Below are 22,487 nucleotides of genomic sequence, written 5' to 3'. Positions count from 1 at the left end.
TCTGAGTCACTTGCAAATTGCTGGCGTGTGTAGGTGGAAAGCAGGGTTTCTTATGGGGCAACAAAAGCCAAATTCACTGGGCGGTGCCAGGCTAAGAATCAGCTATGCACTCAAGAAATGTCCCTTTTTTAGAAGGGGATCATATTGGGGTCTCACACCCATAGTAAGGAATCTCTGGTCTATATCCTAAGGGTGTATATGAAGTTATCTGGAGGCAGTAGTTCTGCACTTGGTTCTCATACCAGACTCCTACTGACTGCAGGACTGACTGCATTGTTGCCTTTCAGCCGTGTCCAAACTACGTGTCCATGGAGCTCACAAACACTGTCATTTAGGGACAGGCCGACCCCACCAGACTGTGAGGCGCCATTAGGGCTGTAAAGGGGCGGTTCACCTTTAAACACTTTTTTTCAGTTCAGTTGGTTTCAGATTGTTCACCAGATATAAAGAATTTTCCCAATTACTTTCTACTTTCTATTTGTGACCGGTTTACTAATATTAAAGTGTAAAGTACAATTTTTCACCTTCTAAAGCAACTCTGGGAGGAGGGGGGGGGTCGCCGACTCTTTAACTGTTCTAAATTGATACATTTAGTTGATACATTTCTTATCTTTGTCCCTGCTGAGCAGAATCCCTGAGTTTCAATATAGGCAGCTGTTAGAATTGATACTATAGTTGCTAATACTTCAGAGATGCTGCTGAGAAATGGATCAACTAATTGTATCAACTTAATGGAGCAAATTATAACAGTTCAGATGCTCCTGGTCGAGTCCTGCAGTGGGTCGGGTGACTGCGGGTTACCCGCGAAAACTTGCAGTGCCCTGCGTGTAGATGTTCGGGGTGCGGGTATAGACGCGGGTCACGGGTCGGGCTGCGGGTCTTCTCAATAGAGATTTTTACTCCTTTTTTCAGATAACGCCTACTTCTGATGATGTCCGGTTTACAATGACAGCACTTCCTGATGGTCACTGGGTCCGGGTTGCGGATAAGGTACTTGAGGGTCGGGCAGCGGGTGGTAAGAATGCGGGTTGCGGGTCCGGGTTGCAGATTACAGGTTGCGGGTACGGGTTCCAAAAAATGAACCTGCGCTGGACTCTAGCTCCTGGATCACTGAGCTGCCAGACTGAAACACTACAGACACCAACATTAAATTTAAAACGTACATTTTGGGGAAACCGGTAAAAAATAAAAGACGGAAAGCAATTGAAAAAAAGTCTTTGTTTATGGAGAAAACTGAAAAAAGTGTTTGGAAGGTGAACAACCCCTTTACGTTAACTTTTAGTATGTTATAGAATGGCCAACTATTCAATTGGTCTTCATTATTCATTAGTTGTAGCTTTAAAATTATTTCTTCTTCTGACTCTTTCCAGCTTTCAAATGGGGGTCACTGACCCCATCTAATCAACAAATACTCTGTAAGGCTACACATGTATTGTTATTGCTGCTTTTTATTACTCATCTTTCTGTTGAGCCCCCTCTCCTATTCATACTCCAGTCTCTTATTCAAATCAATGCATGGTTGCTAGGGCAATTAGGAACCTAGCAACCCGAGTGCTAAAACTGCAAAATGGAGAACTGCTGAATAAAAAGCTAAATAATTTAAAAACCACAAATAATTAAAAAAGACCAATTGCAAATTGTCTCAGAATATCACTCTCTACATCATACTAAATGTTAACTCAAAGGTGAACGACCCCTCTATTGGTCCACGGCAGCAAAAGGAGGTACCCCTAAGGGACCTACATTCTCACCAAAGAGCATATGTGATGAACCCAAGTCTTCTTATGTTGTTACTCGAAAGCAGTGATCAAATCACCTTGTGAAATGGGCAGTAACCATGAACTGATGACATTTACACAGCTTGGCCAAAAGCTAGAGAAATTGGCAGTTGTGGAGTCAGCTGACGAGATATGGATCACTGCAACTGGGGCTGATCTAGCCTTCCCTCCTTAAAAATATCCCCTTCAGGTGGGACACACAACGGCTCCATTGTTAACAACTTTTTTTTTACCCTCTTAGTTTAGTTCTTGGAGACTGACCGAGCCTTTTCCAAAGCAATGCAGCTATTTATTTAAAGGGATCCTGTCATCGGAAAACATGTTTTTTTCAAAACGCATCAGTTAATAGTGCTACTCTACCAGAATTCTGCACTGAAATCCATTTCTCAAAAGAGCAAACAGATTTTTTTATATTTAATTTTGAAATCTGACATGGGGCTAGACATATTGTCAATTTCCCAGCTGCCCCTGGTCATGTGACTTGTGCCTGCACTTTAGGAGAGAAATGCTTTCTGGCAGTTTCTGCTGTTTTTTCTTCTCAATGTAACTGAATGTGTCTCAGTGGGACATGGGTTTTTACTATTGAGTGTTGTTCTTAGATCTACCAGGCAGCTGTTATCTTGTGTTAGGGAGCTGCTATCTGGTTACCTTCCCATTGTTCTGTTGTTTAGCTGCTGGGGGGGAAAGGGAGGGGGTGATATCACTCCAACTTGCAGTACAGCAGTAAAGAGTGATTGAAGTTTATCAGAGCACAAGTCACATGACTTGGGGCAGCTGGGAAATTGACAATATGTCTAGCCCCATGTCAGATTTCAAAATTGAATATAAAAAAATCTGTTTGCTCTTTTGAGAAATGGATTTCAGTGCAGAATTCTGCTGGAACAGCACTATTAACTGATTCATTTTGAAAAAAAAAATTTTTCTCATGACAGTATCCCTTTAAGATGAGGTGCACCCAAATAAACTAGATCACTCACTCCCGGAACACTGAACATACCAATGCAAGAACCGTTTTATTGTAAATAATATGAGAAGTTTGATACCTGACCAGCAGATTTTTTAACAAATTCCATATAAAAGTGGTTGTGATATTATATAAAACCAAGCTGTACCACTGAATATCCATACAGAAGGGGAGCAGTGGAAGGAAAGTCATACAAAATTTAAAATGTGTTGGGAGATAAAAAAAAAAAAAAAAACCCAAAAAACAGCCAGTGCCAAAATATGTACATATCCCATATTTACAATGTCTTGGAAGCAACTAAATGAAGCTTAAAAAAAAAGAATCTATATATTAAACACATTTCCCGTACTGATCGTGCTTTGTATCCTTCATCTGAATAGCCAATAGCTTTCCAATCCCATCACTCATCCATAATGATCTCGTATTCTCCTTATAAATGTCTGTTCCTGGGACTCACTCCTGGAAACTCTTGCAAGAGGTCCAATTTCACATTTTGAAGATAAGCCTTCCCCAGCCATTATCCAGTCGTCACAAAGTGCTTCCTATCTACAGTTCCAAGTGCTGTCGTCTCTTGCCTCATCTTGTCAGATCTTTTCAGTTGGTGTCGCCCAACAACTTTGGACCTTTCAGATACCAAACTCAGTCTTGGAGGCATCGGTGGCTCTGGGAAAGGGCTGGGTGTTCAAGGCACGGGAGGTGCAAGGGCTGAAAAAAGCCTCCATATAAAGTTTGTTGGGTTTAAACCAATGTCCCTGGCTTGGAGTCCTCATGCCACATCAGCTCTTTGTCAATTGGAAGAATATCTTCATTCAGTGGGACAATATCAGCTTCATCCATCTGAGCGGGGTAAGCATAGTACGTTCTACAAATCAGAATAGACACAATTCCAGTTAACACCAGTACAAACAGAAGGTTTTCCATGAGATCTTCACATTGAGAAAGGGTCAACTCAACTGTGTATTATTGACCTGAATGTATGGTTATAAACAGGTTTTGACTGAGCAGAACCATGCATTAGGCTCACATTTGGGGGCAAATTCACTAACATTCGTAGTTGCGCTTCGCCACACTTCGCCAGGCGTAGTTTCGCCAGCGCTCTGCAAATTCACTAAAATCCGAAGTTGCGCACAGGGGTAGCGTAAGATTGCGAAGTTGCGCTAGCGTTGATTCGCTAAGTGAAGCGAAGTTACGCTAGCGAAGGCTAATTTGCATACGGCGCCAAATTCAAATTTCAATGGAGGAATACGTAGCAGCACTACAAATGCCTAGAAAACCTTCAAAACATCAAATAAAAATTTTATTTTGCCCTACACATGTGCCTACTGTCTAGGTAAGTTGCCATGAGTCAGGAAATGTAGTGGGGAAGGAGGGGAGCCCCAAAAAATTTTTCGATCTTTTTTCACCCATAATGTAGAAAACACGCCAGCGCTTTTTGGGACTTAGAAAAAATTTTGACTTTTTTTGAAGCAATCCCTATCTACTCTATTGCGCTTCGCCAGGTCTGAGGTGGCGCGCGTTAGTGAATTTGCGTAGTTACGTCCGTAGCGAAAATTCGCCAGGCGTAAGGGTGCGAAGTAACACTAGTGAATCTACGCCAGCGTTCGTTAGTGAATTTGCGAAGTAACGAAAATGCCAAACGCTAGCGAATTGACGCTAGCGTTCGGCGCTTCGTGAATTTGCCCCTTGGATCTAACTAGCTGTGGTGTTATAGAGTTGCTTACAGTTGTGTAATGGCTGCATGAGCCTGCTAATAAAGCACTGTTATACCCTACTCATCCTCAGCTACCAAAACAGAACAATATACATACATGTGTGTCATTTAGGCCTACCGTGGGCAGTAGCCTCTTCTCTCTCCTGCATTTAGAAGTATTGAATTGGAAATGGCATGAAGAAGCTCAAGGTTTTCAGCAACGAACCCGCAAGTCTCTGCATTTTGAGCCGAAATCTGCCTACGTTTGTTCACACAGCTTTAGAAATTTTGAATGTGGAAGAGAGAGGAGGCTACTGCCCGTGTAGGGATGAAATCAGCCAGAGCATTTCAGCTATTTAATTTCAATCACACTTTGCCAGTGGATTTCGGCTAGATGATTTCTGCCCTACTGTGGGCAGTAGCCTCCTCTCTCTTCTGCATTGAATCGACTCGGCAGATTCAGGAGAAGAACTGCAAGTCTTTGCAATTTGAGCAGAAATCACTGAATTCTTGTTGTGACGAGCTGATTCAATCTGAAGAGAGAGAGGAGGCTTTTTCCCGTGGTAGGGGTGTAATCAGCCGGTAGATTTCGGCTCTGCGTGGCCCTATCCTAAAACACTTGTCAGCAGAAGAACAATGAACATATAAAACTGGGCTAAGGTCAAGAAAATCAGAAAGTGCATGAGAAATAAAGTTGGAGTCATGAGGTTGCACCGTGTGTTCTTTGGAGGCAAGAAGTGGGCAAATATGAGATAAAAATACAAAACAAGCCCTTCTATTGGACTTATTTCAATGCCCACAGAATAAGTCCAGGGTATTGGCTGCTTTAGAACTGACAAGGAATGCTGAATATTTTCTTGCTTGGACTAAAAACCCTTCTTCCCATGACTTGTGTATAAACATGCGCCTCCTTTTAAGAGGAAATGAGATAAATATGTATAATAATAATAATAATAATAAATACCGACCCTTCTGCACCAGATGAGCAGGTCTGACGGCAATCCTTACCTGCTTGTGGTGCTGTACGCCATGGAGTATCCAGGGTAAGGGGCGGCAGATCCAGTGTTAAAGTCTGAATACACCAACGTGTTATTTTGCACCCGGCGGTTTCCCAGTGTGCTTGAAGATGATACTGAAATTTAAAAAAAGGAAAAAAGGAAAAAAAGGGAATTTATTGTTTGTGACTGCAGGATAATGACTCAGGACCAATCATTTACATGCAAGGTCTCTCAAGGCACCAACTCTACATAGACTTGAGCCCAATAGGAGCCAGTTAGAATGCTGGTACAGATATCGGATCCGTTATCCGGAAACCCATTATCTAGAAAGCTCTGAATTAGGGAATGGATGTCTCCCATAGAGACATAATGAAATAATCCAAATTTTTAATAAAGATTTCCCTTCTCTCTGTATTAAATAGGGATGCACCGAATCCACTATCCACTGCTGAACCGAATGTGAATTTGCATATGCAAATTAGGGGTGGGAAGGGGAAAACATTTTTTACTTCCTCGTTTTGTGACAAAAAGTCGCACGATTTCCAGCAAAATTAGGATTCGGATTTGGTTCTGCCGGGCAACAGCATCCTGGATTCGGTGCATCCCTAGTAATAAATACTGTATGGTGATCCAAATTAAGTAAAAATCCTTATCCAGATATTTCAAATACAGGTACGGGATCCGTTATCCAGTAAGTTCCGAATTACGGAAACTCCGTCTCCCATAGATTCCATTTTAAAAATGCTCTCGTATTGAAATAATAAAACAGTAGCTTGTACTGGATCCAAACTAAGATATCATTAATCCTTATCGGGAAGCAAAACCAGCCTATTGGGTTTATTTAATGTTTATATGATTTTCTAGTAGAATTCAAGTATGAAGATCCAAATTACGGAGAGATTCGTTATCCGGAAAACCTGAGATCCTGAGCATTCTGGATAACAGGTCCCATACCTGTATTAAACACACATAGATGAGATATGCTGGGAAACCAGTTTGGATGATGATCTTGTTGGCTAGTGTATGTAGTCATGGGAAGGGTTTCTCCATCATCAGATCATTTGGCCAAATGCAGTAATATTTGGACTCTGCCTTTAGTTCTCCACGTGGGAACTACAAAAAGTTGACCCGCACCTGACTCTAACCCACTACTCCACCAAGTGCACCCGATCCTAACCCGGCACACCTCCGCATTTATAGACCAATGCCCACCCAACCCCCTTGCAAAATGGTGATGGTAGTCAAAGTTGGCCATAACCTGCCCAACCTGTAGGTCCTGGGTTGTCCTAGGACTAGCAGGAACATCTGAACCGTTGATCTGGCTATTAACTGTCAGTTAAAATGGGCTATGTATGGTGGGCATTCATGGAAAAGGCAGCAGCATAGCAAAAGTGATGCTCAATAAAAAGATATCACAAGTTAAAGCTGCAAAGGGCCATAAACTGTAAAAATTGGGGTTCGCCTCCTTTTTTTCTTTTTAAAATGTGTGTTTTGATGATTTCTGATGACCCCTAAGCTTAACTTCTAAACAGCAGCCCAGAGAACACTGAGCATGTGCAGTGCCACTGACACTAAAAAGGTGGCCTGATAAGATCCAGTATGGGGAACTTTTAATGCGCGGATCATTACTGTTATAGGGCTGGTACAGTAATGGGCAGATTTATCAAAGGTCGAATTTCGAAGTTATGCAATTTTTTTTTAACTTTAATAAATGTGAATGTACTCACAACTCGAGGTTATTTATAAAAAAAAACCTTGAAAGTCTATTATTTGATCCAATAGGAACGACCCGAAAATTCGAATCGAGTTTTCCTTCAAAAAGAAACTTGAATCTCAGGAAGGTAATTAACATCTTCGATTGGCTCAACGGACCTCTGCCATTGACTTGTACATGAATTTGGCAGGTTTAAGGCGACGATTATTCAAATTATTATTTATTATTATTGTTAACATGTATTTATTGAACAACAACATATTCCGCAGCGCTGTTTCCAGGGTCGAGGTGTGATAAATCTCACTTTCGAATTCAAATTCGAGTTGGTGATTTAAAATTCTAAAAAAAAGATTTGAATTTGAATTTACCATTCAAACCTTAATATTTATTTTAAATTGGCCCCTAAGTGAATAAAAAAAAAAACTAGCTATACTCTTCTTTAGATTTTAATTTTCTTATAAAATGAAATGCCACAAGTCATAGTAACCTGTATAACTTAATCTCCTTTTGTTTAGATACTAACAGTCAGGCGAATTTATGAACACTGACCAATATTCCTCTAGTGCTCTAGCTCATAACCACCAATCAGCAAATAGATACTGTTGAAAACGAAAATCCAACACCTAATCGGTTGCTATGGGTCATGGCACTGGTGCAAAACTGGTGGTACTTGGGTCCAAAGTAACTCCATCAAATTCCCTATAATTGTGCTTGGTGCATCTGTTCTGCCTCCTGATGAAGGGGAACCCTGGAGCTGCCTCTGTCTGAGTGACGTCACAATTTCAGGTGTATATTATGTTACTGCTGTTATAAGTAAACTAGCAACATCTGGGTTAGGGCTTTAGCCTCTGAAGAGCAGAGACACACGCTCAGATTCGGGGAGATTTAATTAATCACGACTAATCTCCCCGAACTGCCTTCACGCTGGGTAGAATGTAAATCGTGGCAGGATGGCACTCGGAGCGCTTCATTTTCCAAAGTCGCCCGAAGTTTCCTCGTGACGCATTTTCAGATGGCGACTTCGGAAAACTAAGCACTCCGACTGCCATCCCGCCGACGATTTACATTCTAGCCGACGGGAAGGCAGTTCGGATAGATAAGTCGCCTGAAGAAGAGGCGATTTGTCGATGGGCAAATTATCTCCCCGAATCTGAGCGTGTGTCTCTGCCCTAAGGCCCAACGGCAGCCAATCACTGAAAACCTTTCCATTCCAGCTATAATTACTTAGAATTTTTCAAAGTTCTTATTTTAAAGGCGAATCAGCAATGACGAGAAACAACAGGATGTTAGTGAAACATTAATTAAAAAACGGGGGTCGTGGCAAGACTCGGTAAAATATATAAGTACAATGGAAGTGCAACTGATCTGGCCAAATGAGTTACAAATATACAAAAGGGAGGCGACTGACCAATGAGGATTAATTTAAAAAGAAGTGATATAATTGGGCCCTTCCCGAGTATTAGTAAAAGTAAAGATAATAACAGCAGAAACGTGTAACTCTATGTCCATGAACTTTATTAATATTATCATGTATTTATAAAATTCCAACATATCCCCCAGCTCAGTACAATAGGAGGATGCATACATCAAAAAATGCAAATTCCATACAATTACTAACTTGGAAGGGTCCTGCTCAATAGAGCTTACAGTCTAAAAGGAGAGGGCAGCTCTGTATTACTGGCTGGGAGAGGCGTTTAAGTGTCTCCCTCTTGCCCCTTTAACTTGCACTTCATTCAGACACACAAGTTAGGGAGTGCCAGGTAAAGGTGCTGAGACTGTCCAGATGCAGGACTTAAGTGCTCTGCCGCTTCCACCCCTTAATGCTCTTGCACCTTTTGTCTGGGGTTTAAAGGGAAACTAAAGTCTACAATAGAATAATGCTAGAAATGCTGTATTTTGTTTACTAAACATAAACATGAACTTACTGCACCACAAGCCGTTTTCAAAGTTGGCCACAGGGGGTCACCATCTTGTAACTTTGTTAAACATCTTTGACCAAGACCAAGACTGTGCACATGCTCAGTGTGATCTGGGCTGCTTAGAGGTCGTCATAAATGATCAAAACAGCACAAGTCAAATAATATCTGCCAGAAGCTGATACAGCAAGACTGATTAATAATCAGAATATACAGACTGTACTGGGTCCTGTGTTGTCATGTATTCTAATGTGGATTTTATAGTTTTTGTATTGTTTAATACAAACTTTCTCCAACTCTGCAGAACCAGTGGCTGCAGCAAAATAATCCTCCAAATAGAATCTCAGTTTATCTGTTTAAATCTGGCTCCATGATCTTTGTCCCTGCAGCTGGAGTTGGAAACAGTAAAGGGGATGTAAAGGCAAAAATAAAATCCCATTTTTACTTTATTAATTTAAAAAGAAACATATCCCCAATAATAAATCTTTACTGTTTTTATAAGAAACCTGACTGTATGCAGTGAAATTCCTCCTTCGTTTACTTTTTTCTGCCTGCTGCAGATATGAATCTCTACTCGGTCGCTGGCTGCTCTACAGGGAAACAAATAAAGCGGCTGAGTTCTGGGAAGTAAGGTGAGGGGTTCCCCGTATGCTATTTGAAAGTATGATCCTTTCCCTGCAGAACAGTTAGGGACTGTCTGAATTTTCCTATCCACAGCAGTCAGAGCAAGTAAACGAAGGGGGAATTTCACTGCATATAGTGGTGAAACTAGATAGTACAGGGCCCCAGAGCAGATTATTTATCAGGCCCCCAGGTTGACCAGTTTTAAAAATATTTATTTAAATTGTATATGAATTTAGGCCTCGTGGTGCCCCTATATCTCTTGGACCCCCTGCAGCTGCTTCCTCTATAGTTATGCCTCTGACTGCATACAGGCAGGTTTCTTATAAAAACGATAGACATTTTCTAATTAAAGTATATTGGAGATAGATTTCTTTTTCATTAAAGAAAGTAAAAATGGGATTTTATTTTTTTGCCTTTACATTCCCTTTAAGTGACACTGATTATTTTTGAGTTGCCCACTGCTTCCTTATCATTTGGGGACAATGATAGTCAAAGCGGCTTTGCTGGGGCTCATATAAATAAACTAGGGATGCACCGAATCCAGGATTCGGTTCGGGATTCCAGCAGGATTCGGCGAATCCATCTGCCTGGCTGAACCGAATGCGAATTTGCATATGCAAATTAGGGGATGGGAGGGAAATTGCATGACTTTTTGTCACAAAACAAGGAAGTAAAAAAGGTTTCCCTCTTCCCACCCCTAATTTGCATATGGAAATTAGGATTTGGATTTGGTTCGGTATAGTGGATTCGGTGCATCCCTACAATAAACACAAATATGCAAATAAGTGAGACTGATATTGATTATAATAAAGTGAATGTACAGGCTGTATAAGCAGGGTTTGTTTTCCCTTTAAAGCCTACCTGAAGAGCAGGATGGAGCGTGGGTGCTGGGAGAGGAAGGGACATGCATTGAGGCAAAACATAAACTCCGCTGTGATCCCCGATCTCCTTCTATGATGCCCTGCAGTCCGTGGCCAATGTCCTTCTGATAGGAGGCTCTCTGGTACCAGCCCCTCAGATGTTCACCCACAATGGCCTTTTTGATGTTTTTAGCAATCTGCTCTGTTGTCTTTGCAACCGGGTTTTTCCTCGGGTGCCTGAGCGTTGCATAGGGGTTCTGAGAGGGTATGTACTGGTCTCCATCATATCGAACGTCCCTATACTGCTCATAGCCATAGTGATTGGATGAGCGGTAGGTGGGATTCACACTGTACTGCCCCTCTGAATTGTTCTCATAAATGTACCCTCCATTGTAGTAGGGGTCTGTTTCTGGGTAGGGGGAATATCCAGAAATAAAGTAGCTGGACGTAGGCTGGTTCTGGGCTGTTTGGTACATGCTGTTTCTGGCGTCCCGGTTTGCTAGGTTGGGCATGCTCCCTGAATTGGCAGTGGAGAAGTTCTGTCTCTTGTGCCTCCGTCTGTCTCTAGAGCTGTTGTCCAGGGTCTGAGTAGTGTAACAGGGGTTGTGTTTGGGGGGAGTTGAATAATATTCCGAGCTTGACTGGCTGGTGCAGGAGGAACCGTCGTCTAACACCTCCGTGCTGTTGCTCCGCTGACTCTTTGAGATGGAGAAGGAGGGAGTTCCATCCACGGTGTCCGTAAGGATCGGAGTATGAGATTCCAAGCTGCCCCGGCGCTGCCTGTTGTATTGAGGCGTTCCCTCGTTCCTAATGGGAAAAAAAGCATTAAATAATTGTCACAGAGTCATGTTGCACTCCAATGTACAGGCACATTATGTCATGCTCCTCTCAATATATGGTTACATATAAATATAGTGAATAAAGTACCCCCTCTTGTAAATTATGAGGATATTATAAGTTACCGAGAAGTTTCATGACCATATAAAATCCTTTTTATACAAGTCATGGAACTCCGAGGTTATTTCTAATATCCTCATATTTTGTAACAAGGGGTACTTTATTTATTATAATACACAAGTTTCAGTGAGTCATGTGACAGAAATGACATCAGAACTCACCGTTTATAACTGATGACATCAGTACTCACCGTTTATAAGGATATAATTGACAATATATTCATGGCTTTTGTGTATTATAAGGATATTATAAGTCACCAAGGAGTTCCATGACCATATAAAAGCACGAGGCTGAAGGTCATGGAACTCCGAGGTGACTTCTAATATCCTCAAATTTTCAAACAAGAGGTACTTTATTTATTATAATACACAAGTTTCAGTGAGTCATGTGACAGAAATGACATCACTACTCACCGTTTATAACTGATGACATCACTAGTCACTGTTTATAAGGATATACTTTACAAGATAGTCATGGCTATTGTGTATTATATATAATTATATCACTGGAATAGTGGCAGGGGGACTCAACCTGTTGATCAGTTATGGTAGAGATTTGGAAAGAATGTTGCTGTAGATACACCTAAAAAAGCCCACCTAGCAAGACATTTGGGGAGAATACTTATTTGCTGTCGTCTATACACCTGGGAGCACAGCGAAGTGATTGCACTTCCAGCTTTTTAAGATCTCCCATGTCCCTGCCAGAAATAAATATGTACAAGCTTGAACTTACTGGAGGTGGCTGCTGCTGAAGGCATTGCGAGTTAGTACAGGTGTGGAAGGCATGCTTCTCCCTCCGTGAGGCTTCCTCTCCTTGGTTTTATACGGGCTGCTGTGTGTTGAAGACAGTTCTCTGTTGATATAGAAAAAAATGACCGAATGAAAAATACAATTTTAAATGACTCCTTTCATTGTATCCCACCCTAAAACCCATTTTGGGGTTCAGATCTATAGACTTGTGCTGAAACTATGGTTGATGCAATGCTTTATTATGTGTTTGAAGTTATTTATATTCCACCCGCACCTACAACATTAATGTTCTTGAGATTCACAGAAATCGAAGAGAAAATAACAAGCCCCGCGGCAGTTCAGCACTTACTGGGCCAAACAATTCTGGTAGGATTGATGGGGTTTCTAACTAGCTTTATCCAACACACTCAGGTCGGAGTAAACACACAGAAATGGTTCCTAAAATAAAGCCAGAAAAATCTTGCAACACACTCTACCTCGTCACCCGCATCTCCGAAAACTGCTCGTTGAGGGAAATCTTCCTGTGAAGGCCTCTGTCTGCTCCTATGGACTTGGTGAGGTGCACCGTGGGCGAGTTATGCAGCCTCTGACCTTGGGGAAACTGTGATTCATCTGTTCAACGGACGGAAAGGCAGAAAGAAACGTTATCAGAGTTAATACTTAACACGTTAAAAAAAATGGCCTGCAGTTCAGGCACCTCCATGCCAAACCCCCGGTGTTTATCAAGCTTTAAATACCAAAAGATTATTCGTCACAGAACTCTGCAAATATATGAAACCCACTCTGAGTTCAATCTATAGATGACAAATGGGAAAGGTGACTTTTCAGTGGTTACTCCTATATCCCATGAAATGAAACCAACAACTGATCTCTAGGTAAAATCCCACTGTTGTTATCTGAAAAGCACTCGAAACATTCAGAAATTAACACGTAAGAATTTGCCAATAAAGTCATAAAAGAAAGAAACCCTTCCCCATACAGATATTATTTGTGGCCATACACAGGTCAGTACAAAATCCCACCTTTGTTTGATTGATCAACAGCAGGAAGTGAAGAAGAGCTTTGGAATATCTTCACTTCCTCATTAGATGATGCACCAACATGGAGACATTTTCCAATCATCCATTGAGCGTTGGCTGATAAACGAGCAAAGCTCCATACACCAATATAGTACAGGTATGGGACCCTTTATCCAGAAAGCTCTGAATTACGGAAAGGTCATCTCCCATAGACTCCATTATAATAAAATAATCCAAATTTTTACAAATGATTTCCTTTTTCTTTATAATAATAAAACAGTAGCTTGTACTTGATCCCAACTAAGATATAATTAGTCCTTATTGGAAGCAAAACCAGCCTATTGGGTTTATTTAATGTTTACATGATTTTCTAGTAGACTTAAGGTATAAAGATACTGGACAACAGGTCCCATACCTGTAATAAAAATGCATGTGATTGGTGTCCCTCAAGGAGGTTCAAGCCACCTCACCTAAACACCCTAATATTGTTATTATTATTATTATATTGAAGGGATGCTGAGCTATCTTCAATTAAGACATTTATCTACCAGCACCCAAAGATTAATTGCAGAATGATTTTTATTGTGCCTCTATACATAGTATTATGCTGATACGGGTGAATGGGAGACCTACCATCCTCGAATGTCGTCGTATCGGACAAGGAGCTGGTTTCAGATGGGATAATATCGTCTGTAATAATATGAAAAAAACAGAAGAACGTTATCACAGGAAGTGCTAAACATGTTGTAATTACTGTGGGAAGACACAACAAACTTTGGGATGATCAAAGCCAAGTGGTGTTATGGGCTACTGCACACAAATTCTTGCCATAGTAATGTACAACCCCAATAGTTTCCAGACTAAATCTCAGGTCTATACCATAGGCTGGAAAAATGGCTGTACTGATTGAAACCTACAATAATCCGATGGCAGATAGTTTGGTTCAGGTCAAATACATTTTTTTCCATCAGTATATAGAGCAGGAAATATCTATTTGACCCTAGACTAGGTGTTTCAGGAGTAAACAGCAAAAAAGCAGCCATCTCAAATCTTATCCTAGCTGCCCTTAAGGCAGAGCCCCCCCTAGCCTCTTCTCCAGGTCCCACCAGGGCCAACCAGTTTGGGAAACACTGCTTATACTGGGTGAACCAACCATGTATACAAAGAAAATAAATTCCCACTGCCTTACAGTATCTATCGTTTAAAAATTGCTCTTTAAGCAAAGAAAATTGGTTTACAGAATTGGAAGAGCTTGACTGGACTGCAGACAACCTTGACCCAACCCACCAGTGGGATGAACTGATACAAGCCTGGTTTGGACCCAACATCAGTGCCCCACCTCTTCAAGCAAAAATTCAAGCAAATACCACCAACATCTAGGGGAACCTTCCCAGAGGCCGCAAAGAGAGTGTTGGAATGAGATGCTGGACAGGTGTATGGAGGTCTGTATATGAAATGCCACCAGAGATATTTACCTTGTAGGATCATAGATGCCCTCTTGGTGGGTGTTTTCCCACTCTTGACTCTGAATTCGTTGATGGTACTTTCAAATTCTTGAAGTTTCTTGATGGAGTCGCTATAGTCCTGCTTCCTTTTCCTTTTCACATTTTTGCTCAGATCTGGCTCAGAGGCCAGTCTCTTGGTGGCTTCGACCAGTTGTTGCTGAATGAGGAATTTGTGTTCCAGCTCTTGTAAGGCGGGATCCTAGATAATAAATTAGAATGACGATGAGCTCACGACTGCAGAAAAGCTTTATGTACGGACATGTCAACCTGGGCTACAAATCCCAGTATCCTTGCCTCCAAGCCTGCAAGTCTGACACCCTCTAAGGTCAGTTAGGAACTTGATGAGACTCATTTGAAAAGTCAAAAGGAGAAAACATCCATCATTCTTACAAGATATGAGCAGTATGTGTTAATTGGAGATAATGGCCTAATGAGGGCTGGGTTATACAGGGAACTCTGAGTATCACTCATGTATTATAAGGGATAATATACCCCCTACTGTAAATGATAAGGATATTAGAAGTCACTGAGGGGTTGTTCTGTGACCATATAAAGGCACAAGGCTGCAGGCTGAGTTATACAGGGAACTCTGAGTATCATTCATGTGTTATAAGGGATAATGTACCTCCTACTGTAAATGATAAGGATATTAGAAGTCACTGAGGGGTTGTTCTGTGACCATATAAAGGCACAAGGCTGCAGGCTGAGTTATACAGGGAACTCTGAGTATCACTCATGTATTATAAGGGATAATGTACCCCCTACTGTAATTGATAAGGATATTAGATGTCACTGAGGGGTTGTTCTGTGACCATATAAAGGCACAAGGCTGCAGGCTGAGTTATACAGGGAACTCTGAGTATCACTCGTATTATAAGGGATAATGTACCCCCTACTGTAAATGATAAGGATATTAGAAGTCACTGAGGGGTTGTTCTGTGACCATATAAAGGCACAAGGCTGCAGGCTGAGTTATACAGGGAACTCTGAGTATCACTCATGTATTATAAGGGATAATGTACCCCCTACTGTAATTGATAAGGATATTAGAAGTCACTGAGGGGTTGTTCTGTGACCATATAAAGACACAAGGCTGCAGGCTGAGTTATACAGGGAACTCTGAGTATCACTCATGTATTATAAGGGATAATGTACCCCCTACTGTAAATGAAGAAGAAGAAGAGGAGTATACAGTGTACTTACTTCATCTGAGTGAAGAATATTTTCATTAAATTTAAAAGTTGTTCCCATTCGCCTTCGGACATTGGGGGCCTTCTCCCCGGGAATCAGAGGATATTCAGTAGGAAGCTTTCCGGTCAGCTCCTGTGAACAGAACAACAGGCCGCTGATGAGCCCAGGGGATTCTGTAGGAAAGGGTGTGTATGGGTGTATGGTGGCCCATGGGGGTCCTTAAAATGACTTACAGCTTCTCGCAGGCATATTTTCTTTAACTCTTCAATCTTTTTCAGCAGGATGTTCTGCAGCGCCTCCTCTTTCTTCTTTAGCTCCTGAATTTTCTCCATTCGCTGATCTTCTGTGATTTCAGAATCTTGGGAACCTGGAAAATAAAATGAGCCCCTTTTGTGAGAACATGGTGTTTGGGTCACACGTCATCCATACAATGAGCTGTCACATGATCTCACTGATTTTATTTACCGACCCTATTTATTGGCTGGAATGTTTCCCCATAATAAAAAAACAGCATTATACTGGGCTAATTGGTATGGCTAAATGTCAGTGTATAAGTGGGTAATTAAAGGACCAGTAACGTCAACATTTTTTTTTAAAAAAAAATTCTTATAATAATGAATGATAATATATAATGAAAAAAACCACCAATACATGTTTAACTTTAAAATCACAAAGTCTTTATTAAAAATTAAGTTACACAAACTCCGCTTGCGCTCCTCTTCAGAAAAGGCGATCCATTGTGCGGCACTTGATTTCTCCTCCCTGCCTTCTATAGGAGATAACCAGGGAGGAGAAATCGAGCGCTGCACGATGGACCATCGCCGTGTCGCCTTTTCTGAAGAGGAGCACAAGCGGCGTTTCGGTAAGTTATTTTTCATTAAAGACCTTGCGATTTTAAAGTTAAATATGCCTTGGTGTTTTTTGTTCCGTTATATACAAACAAATATTTTTAAAAAAAATGTTGACGTTACTGGTCCTTTAAACTACACTGGAAGCTGATTGTCACGTATTTGTGAGGTTCTTATTGGCTGCTACATGTGAATTGTGAACATTACAGTGCTCTGATTGGCTACTTGCTCTAGCCCTGTGAACATCAGATTGCTCTGATTGGCTACAGTTTATTCTATACCTATATTTTCATAATGTTTACAAGTGGCGCTTACACCCAGGGGTCTGGGACCACCCTTACCAATCATCTTCAAGTTCTTAATCTCATCCCCTTTATCCACCGTCCCCTGAATAAAGAACAGATCTTTTCCCAACAGATTGCATTGTTTATACAGTATATCTAATATACTGGGGTGTCTAATGCTCTTACACTGTCCTGGGGCCAGTTACTTGGGATATATGTTAATTGATTATGTCCCCTATTACTGGGCACCTCTATTGACATATATTTAAGATTAAATTAAATGTACTGGAGAAGTAGGAGGACTAAGTTGTACCTGAAGAGATCAGGCTGCCGCTACTTGTCATGATTAGTGGATTTTTTCCTTCGACTATTCTGGCCACTTTAGTAGTCCCGCCTTCGGTCAGGTCCATGGCGATATCGTCCAGACTCCTTGCACTTGGGATTTTTGCCTGCGGGAAAGCAATAATAATAATAATTAAGATGCATCTGATTTTCTATGGCCAAGGGAATGGCACTGACGACTGATGGTACATTTATTGGCATTTAGGCCCCTTTCCCTACAGACCCCAGAGCCTGACATTGTTCAGCAGTTGGTGAAAGTTAAATCCAAGCTGGACTAGGGGGGGTTTAAATGAAGCAGCAGCTGGTGTGGGGGCCCGCAGTTCCCTGTACTTAATAAGGACACCCCTTCCTCCTCTAGGAACCAACAGACAAAGACATTTTGTTATTTACATGAAGCGATCCAACCTGTTGTAAGCCCCAGCTGCTGTTGAACTAAAACTATCCCACAGTTACAGTCCCTTCCACAATCACCGTGTTGCCTTATTACCCATTTTATATGGAGAGCTGTGAACTGTGTAAAACCACTGCCCTCTGGAGGCAACCCCTAAAGTCAGCTCTGTGATTCAAAATGCATGACCAGGAATGCTTGTGAACCACAATTCCCAGCATGCTCAGCCAGGATGATGCAGATGCTGAGCCATATCTCCCAATTGTCCAGTTTTTAGAGGGACAGTCCCTCTTTTAACAGCTCAACCCGCAGTCCCTCGTTTGTACTGGAAAGTCCAGCTCAACCCGCAGTCCCCTGCACTGAACAGCCAGAAAAAGAAACAATGGGAGTCATTTATAAAATTCACGCCGCACATATTTTTTCGCAAATGGTTGTATTGTGCATGTTTTTTCCGGAACTCTAATATATTGCACTGCTCTGCCCGTCTTTCTGGTTTTTGCGATTTCGCATTGTGAATAAATTTTCACAAATGGCGTGCAAATGCGACGGGCCTTCGCGCGAGCGCACCCAATGTGCGAGGTTGTTGTGCGCTAAAATAGCGTTGACAGTAGGGATGCACCGAATCCACTATTTTGGATTCGGCCGAACCCCCGAATCCTTTGCTATAGATTTGGCCTAATACCGAACCGAATCCTGATTTGCATATGCAAATTAGGGGTGGGAAGGGGGAAACTTTTTTTACTTCCTTGTTTTTGACAACAAGTCACGCAATTTCCCACCCCGCCCCTAATTTGCATATGCAAATTAGGATTTGGTTGGGCAGAAGGATTTGGCCGAATCCTGCTGAAAAAGGCAGAATCCCGAACTGAATCCTGGATTTGGCGCATCTCTAGTTGACAGTAAATTAAATTCGCACTTTGCGAAACTGTTTTGCGAATATTTAGAAACTTGTGGCGTAATTCAGCCACAGAGTGTGCGCATAAATATTCGCAATTTGCGATATTTGACATATTTAAAAAGCTCTTATAGACATTCGCATTGTGAAAAAAAAAAATATACAATTCTGTTTGCACCACACTTATTCAGCTTTATAAATATAACCATGCGCTGGGCAAATATATTCACTGCGCGAACCATCTGCCTTGCGCAAAGTTTATAAACGACCCCCAATGTTTCTAACTTAATTGGCTTTTGGCAGAGAGCCCAGAACAGCCAGAGCAGCAGATAAGATACTTTTGTAACAATTTCGAGATAAGCAAATAAGCAATTGTAACAATATAAGATAACAGGTCCCTTGGGAAAAAGACTCACAACTTAAAGGGCAATTCACCTTCATTAGCAAAACTTTCATAACCTGCCAAATTTTGTAAAATTAACATGGTAATTAGGGGGTGAGGCTATTTTTTTTCGCCGCGCTACAACTTTTGTGTCCCTCTTTTTATTTCCAAAATGTTGGGAGGTATGGCTTGTTGAATGACAGTCGTCTCTGTGTCCAGACGTCCCAATCAGACAGACAGGTTCTAGAGCAGTCACCCCTTCCCGTGCAGCAGGCTGTTCCTGCAAAAATGCCTTTAACAAGCTTCCCAGGCTGGATAAACAGCGGAGGTGTGAAAAATCCTAATGTGCTGCTATATCGGCAGTGAGAATCCACAGCTGCCTGATAATAAACACCCGCGTTTCCCATAAGATGGCTGCGACTCCCTGCAGAGCGAGCGGGACTGCAAAATGCTTCTCAGACACCCAAATGTTTTCCCTGTTGATTTCTTTGTGATTTATATGCACAATGAAGGCTTTAACCAGACAAAAGCAATTCAAATAAACAAAACTGTCTTGTGTTCATAGTAGTGCAACTGCCTGTCTGGCTCCAATCCTGAATGTTCAACATTTCCCTTAAAGGGATACTGTCATGGGAAAACATGTTTTTTTCAAAAAGCATCAGTTAATAGTGCTGCTCCAGCAGAATTCTGCACTGAAATCCATTTCTCAAAAGAGCAAACAGATTTTTTTATATTTAATTTTGAAATCTGACATAGGGCTAGACATTTTGTCAGTTTCCCAGCTGCCCCCATTCATGTGACTTGTGCTCTGATAAACTTCAGTCACTCTTTACTGCAAGTTAAAGTGATGTCACCCCCTCCCTTTTCCCCCAGCAGCCAAACAACAGAACAATGGGAAGGTAACCAGATAGCAGCTTCCTAACACAAGATAATAGCTGCCCGGTAGAAAAGAAAACGGCACTCAATAGTAAAAGCCAAGTCCCACTGAGACACATTCAAATAACAGCCTGCCAGAAAGTAGTTCCATCCTAAAGTGCAGGCACAAGTTACATGACTGGGGCAGCTGGGAAACTGACAATATGTCTAGCCCCATGTCAGATTTCAAAATTGAATATAAAAAAATCTGTTTGCTCTTTTGAGAAATGGATTTCAGTGCAGAATTCTGCTGGAGCAGCACTATTAACTGATGTGTTTTGAAAAAATCATGTTTTCCCATGACAATATCCCTTTAAGGGTAGGGGGACACAGGCAGATTCGGGGAAATTAGTCACCCAGCGTCTTCGGGGATACCAATCTCCCTGAACTAGCCGCTGGCTATAATGAAAGTCGCCGGCGGGATGGCACTCGGCGCAATTCGTTTTCTGAAGTTGCCCGAAGTTTCCTCGTGAGGCAACTTCAGAAAGCGAATCGACAAGCGCCATCCTACCGGCTAAAATGTAAAATGCCGACGGGATGGCACTTGGGGAGGCAGTTCAGGGAGATTAGTCGCCCAGAAGAAGAGGAATATCCCTGAATCTGCCTGTGTGCCCTGACCCTATGATCTCTACATTATCACCCATTTCCTATAAGCAGTCAGTGTCCTGCTTTCACTCTGGCATTTGAACAAATGTCTGGTTGCTATGGCCGGGCCTAGCAACCCACTGCATGTTAGCCCCTTATCTATATCATAATAAGAGTTATTTGGAAGGTTAAGTCTCTCTCTCTCTCTCTCTCTCTCGTTAACCCAAAAATCCCCCAAACAAGCTGTGGAATGTGAGACAGACTCGGTGCAGGGGTCGTACCTTGCTCTGCTTTCTGTCCAAGTAGAACTGGTGCTGACTAATTGCCATCACCCATATGGATTTGATGAGGGAGTTGTTCGCATACCAGGTCTGAATGACGAGGCTGCTCTGCCCGAAGGATCTTCTTGACGCGGAGATTCTGAAATAAGAATAAGCCTATAAGAATACTTTGCTGAAGGGCCAAGGAATCCAGTCCTACACCCCTACTAAGGGGAATATTCAATCTATTATTCATATATACAGTAAGATTAATACAGAATGCAGGCCAGGGAGCTCAGGATTGAAGACAAAGTCTGGATACTCATTAAACAGTAAAAGAAGAGACTGTTGTAGAACTGCAGCTCCCAAAAGTTAAAGGGTTGAGGGTGTAGTAGTTCAACAACATCCAGAGGACCCCATGCTGTAATGCTACAAGGGCATGGAAGCAGTGCAAGCTATTGACTGAAAGCACTTCTAACAATGCACTTTACATGCAGGTAACATGCGACGTTGCTCTACGGCAGCAGAGGCAGCGAGACGGTGTTTACAGAGACCAGGGCTGGACCCAATGGTGCGAGACTAGTGATCGTGTAATTCCTGTTCTTCCCTCGCACAAAAACCTGTTGCACCAGGAATTCACTACTTACTCACCTGCGGGGATCGTTCACTTCCACTGCGAATTTCTTCTCTCTGAAGTACAGGTTTTCCAGCTGCTTCCACTGAAATAACTGGAGGGGGGAGACAATATTGTCACTATATATCATCTGTATTACACTTACAGCAGAAACAAACCCCCCTACAATAGTCTCTGCACTCACCACTTGTAACCTATAGGCGCACCGCTTCTGTTCAACTACAATCCTCAGTATCCAGGCAGAGAACTCTGGGAGTTGTAGTCCAACAGCAGCAACAAAGCCCTGCGTTCAGCAGTAACAGCACAAATGACATTATATTGAACTGGAGGAGCTGTGATCCTTTAAAGTGCCCACGTCTGTTACTGGTTACCGGCACAGAGGCAGTGGATTAAGTGCTAAACCTCTACTAATCTGTGTAGAGTGTAACCAGCGTGGAGTTCCCCTGGGTAATTGCACACACTGTAAAGCTAATTAATTTGTGTAACAGAACATTATGGAGCCTATATGTAAGTGTGTACCTGAGTTCATTCCCAGCAATGAATATTTGTGGCTACAAAGAGGTGCAAGTTGCCCCATCACTGGGGTGTGACAGGTATCAGTGCCGCTTCTCATGCCAGGGATCACATAGGAATTAGTAGGGATAACACAGACTTTAACACAGATCTTTAGTGCCTTTGCCTTTCATTAGTCGCTTTATTGAAACTGAGCAGCCTTTGGATGTCGCTAATCCCTAACACTATGAAGGACTCCTGGCTCCCGGAATGTGAAACAAAAGGGTCTCATTATTATGGGCAGGGGATAAGTAGCCCCCCAGTTACCACCCGCAGCCCCCTCTGTACTTACTGATGAACAGATTATCTTCCCATTGTACAATACTCCTGGGCTCTGCACTGGGCTCTGCACTGGGCTCTGCACTGTCGGCTGCTTCCCGCAACCTCCTGTCAGCACTGAGACAGCACTGAGTGAAACTCCTCTGTCTCTGCCCACT

General features: G+C 42.0%; 1 protein-coding gene across 3 annotated transcripts in view; it reads right to left on the bottom strand.

Annotated features, from left to right (window-relative positions):
* Positions 1-2,772: 2,772 nt before the first annotated feature.
* frmd4b.S (FERM domain containing 4B S homeolog) overlaps positions 2,773-22,487 on the bottom strand; it is a 155,499-nt gene continuing 135,784 nt past the window's right edge. For 2 of the 3 annotated variants that reach the window (XM_018261475.2, XM_018261478.2), the window contains exons 12-23: positions 21,516-21,592; positions 20,886-21,024; positions 17,411-17,546; positions 16,199-16,332; positions 15,978-16,097; positions 14,745-14,973; positions 13,903-13,959; positions 12,727-12,862; positions 12,234-12,353; positions 10,546-11,351; positions 5,441-5,564; positions 2,773-3,604 (exon numbers count right to left, since the gene is read on the bottom strand). In XM_018261475.2, the coding sequence (XP_018116964.1) occupies positions 3,481-3,604; positions 5,441-5,564; positions 10,546-11,351; positions 12,234-12,353; positions 12,727-12,862; positions 13,903-13,959; positions 14,745-14,973; positions 15,978-16,097; positions 16,199-16,332; positions 17,411-17,546; positions 20,886-21,024; positions 21,516-21,592 (2,202 nt within the window). In that variant the 3' untranslated portion in view covers positions 2,773-3,480. Of the gene's footprint in view, positions 3,605-5,400; positions 5,565-10,545; positions 11,352-12,233; positions 12,354-12,726; positions 12,863-13,902; positions 13,960-14,744; positions 14,974-15,977; positions 16,098-16,198; positions 16,333-17,410; positions 17,547-20,885; positions 21,025-21,515; positions 21,593-22,487 lie in introns of all 3 variants that reach the window. The other variant, XM_041561770.1, reaches the window with a different exon arrangement.

The sequence above is a fragment of the Xenopus laevis genome, chromosome 4S, assembly GCF_017654675.1.
Source record: "Xenopus laevis strain J_2021 chromosome 4S, Xenopus_laevis_v10.1, whole genome shotgun sequence".
NCBI lineage: Eukaryota > Metazoa > Chordata > Amphibia > Anura > Pipidae > Xenopus > Xenopus laevis.
This window is presented reverse-complemented; position numbering and strand designations above follow the sequence as displayed.